Source organism: Neoarius graeffei, chromosome 13, assembly GCF_027579695.1.
Source record: "Neoarius graeffei isolate fNeoGra1 chromosome 13, fNeoGra1.pri, whole genome shotgun sequence".
Lineage (NCBI taxonomy): Eukaryota > Metazoa > Chordata > Actinopteri > Siluriformes > Ariidae > Neoarius > Neoarius graeffei.
The window spans coordinates 79,409,799-79,416,156 of record NC_083581.1 but is presented as its reverse complement, the minus strand read 5'-3'; the positions used below and the strand labels follow the sequence as shown (position 1 = coordinate 79,416,156).

Sequence of the window (6,358 nt, the reverse complement as noted above, 5' to 3'; positions counted from 1 at the left end):
CTCTCTCTCTCTCTATCCCTCTCTTTATCTCTGTCTGTAAAGTATTTATGCAGAGAAACTGATTAAAACTGTAAGTACACTAGCTTACGCCACTTCTGCTTAATACTAATCATTAAGTGAAAATAATTAGCGTTTGTCCTTTTAGCGTCTCCTAACGAGTTAACACTGAGCGCACACACTTAGCTGGATGAGCAAATGGACACATGGGGGCTTTGACGTCTCTCCTCACCTGTCAAGCGTAAAATGGAGGTCACAGTCATGTCTAACCTTCACACATGACTCAAGGAGGATGATTATTGTTATTATAGTCCGTTCAGTTGGTATTAAAATCAGTCTTAAACGTCTGTGAAGATCTTTTTGATATGGACGCAGTTCTGGTTGTTCTGAGATGGGAAGTTGGGCTGGGTGAAGGCTCCTTCTTCGATCACCATGTACTCGGATCGGCTGAGCGAGGATGAGGACGAGCAGCGAGTCTTTTTCAGCTCCTCGGACGAGGACGAGAGCGGCTGGCAGCTTGCGACATGTAGATACTGCGCCTGCTCCTCTCCTTCTGTCTCCCGGTGATAGAAGTAGTTGAAGTTTGAGACAATAACCGGGACAGGAAGAGCGATAGTCAAGACGCCTGCGATGGCACACAATGAGCCGACGATTTTGCCCCCGATTGTCACAGGGTGCATGTCTCCGTATCCCACCGTGGTCATGGTCACCACAGCCCACCAGAAGGCATCCGGGATGCTGTTAAAGCCTGAGTCCGGGTCGTCAGCTTCTGCGAAATAGACGGCACTGGAAAACAGGATGACTCCGATGAAGAGAAAGAAGATGAGCAAGCCCAGTTCCCGCATGCTCGCCTTGAGTGTCTGACCCAGAATCTGAAGGCCCTTGGAGTGTCGTGAGAGTTTGAAGATCCTGAACACACGCACCAATCTGATCACTCGGAGAATGGCCAAACTCATAGCTTGCTGACCGTTCCCTTGGCGTTCCGCGAGTTCCGTCCCTAACGTTATGAAATACGGAATGATGGCCACAATGTCAATGATGTTCATGATGTTCTTGGAGAACGTAGCCTTGCTCGGGCACGCAAAGAACCTCACCAGGAGCTCAAACGAGAACCAGATGATGCAAAGCGTCTCCACGACGAAGAAAGGGTCCGAGAAGGGGCTCGGGAGCACTGCCGTGGTGGAGTTCAACATGGTGGCGGTTACGGCTGGCTCTCGGTCATCGTCCTCTCTGAACTCGGGGAGCGTCTCCAAGCAGAAGATGACGATGGAGATCAAGATGACGAGCACCGAGACGATGGCGATGGCACGCGCCGGACCTGAACTTTCCGGATATTCGAACAAGAGCCACACCTGCCTCTGGAACTCGCGGGTCGGTAAAGGACGCTCTTCTTCTTTAATAAATCCTTCATCCTCCCGGAATTTCTCCATGGCTTCTTCACCGAGCTCGTAGAAGCGGATCTCCTCGGAGAAGATGTCTATGGGAACGTTGACGGGTCTCCGGATGCGGCCGCCGGACTGATAGTAATACAGGATGGCATCAAAACTCGGTCGGTTGCGGTCGAAGAAGTACTCGTTGCGGAGCGGGTCGAAGTAGCGCATGCGCTTTTTCGGGTCTCCGAGTAAAGTTTGCGGGAACTGCGCGAGCGTCTTGAGCTGCGTCTCGAAGCGCAGGCCGGAGATGTTAATCACCACGCGCTCACAACACTCGTGCTGCGGCTCGTAGCGCTCGAGCGCAGGCTCCTCCGCGGGGCTCTCTCCGCACGCCACCACCGTCATGGTGTCCTCGCGCTCCGTGTCGGTGTAGCCGCGGTTCACCTGCGTGCCGTCGCTCCGGTGCCTGGAGGAGGAGGAGGAGGAGGAGGAAGGCGGAGGAGAGCGGAGGAGACTCAGGTGGTCATCCATACACACGCACGCGCGCGCGCGGAATGAACCGAGGAGAGAAGAGACCAGACAGCTCTCTCCCTCTCTCTCCCTCTCTCCCCCTCTGACTCTCTCTCTCCCTCTCTCCCTCTGACTCCCTCCCTCTCTCTCCCTCTCTCTCTCTCTGACTCCCTCTCTCCCTCTCTCTCTCCCTCTGACTCCCTCCCTCTCTCTCCCTCTCTCTCTCTCTGACTCCCTCCCTCTCTCTCCCTCTCTCTCTCTCTGACTCCCTCTCTCTCTCCCTCTGACTCTCTCTCTCCCTCTCTCCCTCTGACTCCCTCTCTCTCTCTCTCTCTCTCCCTCCCCTTCTCTCTCCCTCTCTCTCTCTCTCTCTCTCTCCCTCTGACTCTGTCTCTCTCTCCCTCTCTCTCTCCCTCTGACTCTCTCCCTCTCTCCCTCTGACTCTCTCTCTCTCTCTCTCTCTCTCTCTCTCTCTCCCTCCCCTTCTCTCTCCCTCTCTCTCTCTCCCTCTCTCTCCCTCTGACTCCCTCTCTCTCCCTCGCTCTCTCTCCCTCCCTCCCCTTCTCTCTCTCGCCCTCTCTCCTTCTCTCTCTCCCTCCCCTTCTTGCTCTCTCCTTCTCTCTCTCTCCCTCCCCCTCTCCCTCTCTCTCCTCTCTCTCCCTCTCTCTCTCTGTCTCTGACTCCCTCCCTCTCTCTCCCTCCCCTTCTCTCTCTCCCCCTCTCTCTCTCCCTCTCCTTCTCTCTCTCTCTCCCCCCTCCTTCTCTCTCTCTCTCCCCCCTCCTTCTCTTTCTCCCTCTCCTTCTCTCTCTTTCCCGCCCTCCCTCCCTCCCTCCCTCCCTCCCCTTCTCTCTCTCTCCTTCTCTCTCTCTCCCTCCGCTTCTCTCTCTCTCTCCTTCTCTCTCTTCCTCTCTCTCTCCCCCCTTCCCTCTCCTTCTCTCTCTCTCTCTCTCTCCTTCTTTTTCTCTCCCCCCCTCTCTCTCTCCCTCTCCTTCTCTCTCTCCCTCCCCTTCTCTCTCCTTCTCTCTCCCTCCCCCCTCCCTCTCTCCTTCTCTCTCTCCTTCTCTGTCTTCCTCTCTCTCCCTCCCCTTCTCTCTCTCCCTCTCTCCCCCTCCCTTCCCTCTCTCTCCTTCTCTCTCTCCCTCTCTCCCCTTCTCTCCTTCTTTCTTTCCCTCCCCTTCTCTCTCTCTCTCTCTCTCTCTCTCTCCCTCCCTCTCTCTCTCCTTCTTCACACTTTTTTCTTTTTCTTTCCGTGCCTTTACAGCACCCCGGACTCGCCTCCTCCATCCGCCCTTTCCATCCAATCAGAAAGCAGACAGACGTCAAAAGGTTTCGTCTCGGTGCCTTGATGGTCTCTAATGAATCACTTTCATGATGTGACTCAATTCATCGATTCGATTCTTTCGGACAAACCTGTTGACTTTTCATTGATTCGGTTCCTCTTGGTTCATTTGATTCACCACTCAGAAGAGAGAGCAAACACAAACACTGCACATGATCACACTACAAACCCAATGCCAAGCCTTGCGGGTTGTGACACTCCTTGTATATTAAGCCTGCCTGTTGTGTGCTTCCCCTTGTCCCCTTCCACCAGGCTGAATCCTCTTGGCCATCACTCCATTAGATTAGATTAGAGTTTATTGCCATTTGCACAAATACACTGTAGTACAGGTACACTGGAATTCTTGAGTGTTTTCCACGAGTCAGCTTCATAGACATTATTTTAAAAGGGGGGGATTTGCAAATATACAAAACAACTTACATTCTAAAATTACACTCCATTACACTTCATTACAGGCATTTAGCAGACTCTCTTATCCAGAGCGACCTACAACATACCCAAAGCAGCCTGGGGGGCAGCTGGGATTTAACTGTCTTGCTCAAGGGCACTTCAGCCATTCCGGCTGGTCCAGGGTCCATTACTTGAAGATTAGGTACAAGGGATGTTCAGAATTCACCATCTATCCAATAACCAATAAGAAAAGTTTTAACCAATTAATACTATCAGTTAAATGGTTAATTTAAAAAAATGATCAAAGTTTCAGTGTGGTAAATGCACAGAACGTAGAGAGGGTAAAATAAATATGGGCCAGGGCCGAACGTTTCAGCCTTCAGCCTATCAACTCACAGGAGTGTATCGACACGTACAACCAATACAGGTGCCTACAGGCTGTAGCCATATTTACAGTCTGAGCAAAATGAAACAAGCCAAAAGTAGCAGTGTTTGGGAACCTTTCTCTCAAAAGGACGACAACGTTATATTTAAACTGTGTTGTGCAGTGCTGATCTATAGCAGTACTACAACCACAACGCAGTACCACTTGCGAAGTAAACATCCATAAGCATTGTGTGATGGAGGACAACAAACTTTGCCCTCCATGTTAGCCAGGAGAAGATGTCTGAGGAGATAACTCGGAGGATTCTGTAGTCTGTGGAGAGGGTTTTCAGGAGCATACCAAGGACATCGGTGCCATCTGAGTGGGTATTCTCCACCACAGGTCCCACAGTGCATAGACAGCGTATGAGATTAACCCCACAGCATGTCGACGTGTTGCTATTTCTGAATAAAAATCAGTCAACAAGTTGTCCAGGTTGAATGACACAACTTTACATTTTGTTATTTGGAGTGGGCAGTTGACCTAATCCACATGTTTTAGGACTGTAGAAGGAAACCCATGCAGCCAAACCCAGAACCTGCTTGCTGCAAGGCAGCAGTGCCAACTATTTCACCACCGTGCTGCCACAATAGTTTATTTGCTGTTAAAAATGTTTTATGACATTGTGGAACCAAGTGCAAACACCATCCCAAATGGTTGTAAGAAAACAATGCAGAATGGTACAAAGAAGTGAAGCTGCGGCTGATTTCCTTCTAGCGCAGACTGTAAATTCATGCATATTCATTTAATTGATTTGCCAGTTTATTGATTTATTTTGTTTCATTTGACTTGGAAATATTGTGAGAATAACAATTTCAACCCCAGTGATGTCACATTTTAAAACTGGCATCCTGTGGGTTTAAAGGCGGCTTGTCCACTCTGCCTTGTTCACATCTCTTGATTGAGTTCCTTTCCCTGAACATCACCAACACTGTAGCATCCAAGTGTGTTCGATTGGTGCAACACACCAATTGTACTTTCTCTATATAATCTGATAATAATCCAGCCGTCACTTGGAAACTTCTGCTACCAAGTTATGCAAAACATTTTATGCAAGCTCTGTGTCCTGTCACTTTATTAATGGGAGTAGGTCAAATCAGATTTATCAGGATCTATCAGATCAGTTCAGTCCTTCTAGCTCAGCAGAAATTGTAAATGCGATCATGCTGTCAGAAATAGGGGTACAGCGGGGGTCCATTTCTGTTCCCCAAGGTACAATCTACACTAATGTACCCCCAAGGGCTCATTATTGGACCTCAAGGTAACAATGTGTATCTTTTTGGGGCCAAAAAGGTACTTACGTGTTCCCAAGCAGTATATAAAGGATACAAATAAGTACCTTAGAGGGTACTGATCCAATGACAAGCTGTCGTACCCGTAAAGGTAAAATAATTAAATAATGTTGGCTGGTGTTGAGTGAGTAGCTGAATGGAATATACCTGATAGACCATGAAAAAAATCCAGCCATTATTATTATTATTAGTAGTAGTAGTAGTATTATACATACACATTCCTTTTGGGTGTTCAACGCGTCCTTCTCTTTCAAAATTCTCTCAACAACTTCTGTATTTAACGAAGCAAACCTGGCGGCCATGTTTGTTTGCAAATTGTCACAGTCGCTCGCTAGCACGGAAGTTTTATGTCTTCAACGTGTGCTGTCATGTTGTCTTGACAACCATGCAATATCGTAAACCATATTCAACGCTCATTCTCCATTGGGTAGAGTGACGTAATACACGTAGGATAAGCGATATGCTAACAATATTGCATGCTATCGAACCAAATGAATGAAACCAGCTAGAAGGGAATAGAAGACATGTTTTTATTCCATCAAAAAAGTGTCCTGTATGGATAATAATAATAATGTATATACAATATTTTAATCAGCCAAGACTAGTAATGAGTTAAAAACACGACACAGGACTGAGATGTAGAAGTGAAGGAGGTGGACAGTCAGCTGTCAGTGACACACACTCACTCCACTCACTGAGTCTGAGGAACAGCAGCAGACACCAGCTCATTTACATAACCAAACCAGTAGGATAATCTTTCACTAATGTTGTGTAAAGGCTGGGTGCAGATTATGCCACTCAGATTCATAACCAATTTGAGAGAAACAACAATAACTAGTGTTATTTATGAGAAATGTTGCATGGACAATCCTTCAAAAAGGCAAGCATTCAATAATAATATTCACTAGTATACAGTTAGGTCCATATTTATTTGGACACTGACACAAATTTTGTTTTTTTACCTGTTTACTGAAACATATTCAAGTTATAGTTATATAATGGACATGGACATAAAGTCCAGACTTTCAGCTT

At 47.8% G+C, this 6,358-nt stretch overlaps 1 protein-coding gene across 1 annotated transcript; it reads right to left on the bottom strand.

Moving 5' to 3' along the window:
* Positions 1 to 335: 335 nt before the first annotated feature.
* Positions 336 to 1,901, bottom strand: LOC132896306 (potassium voltage-gated channel subfamily A member 3). Its single transcript, XM_060937044.1, has one exon. It carries the CDS (start codon positions 1,899 to 1,901, stop codon positions 336 to 338), a length of 1,566 nt encoding a protein of 521 aa, XP_060793027.1.
* Positions 1,902 to 6,358: the final 4,457 nt, after the last annotated feature.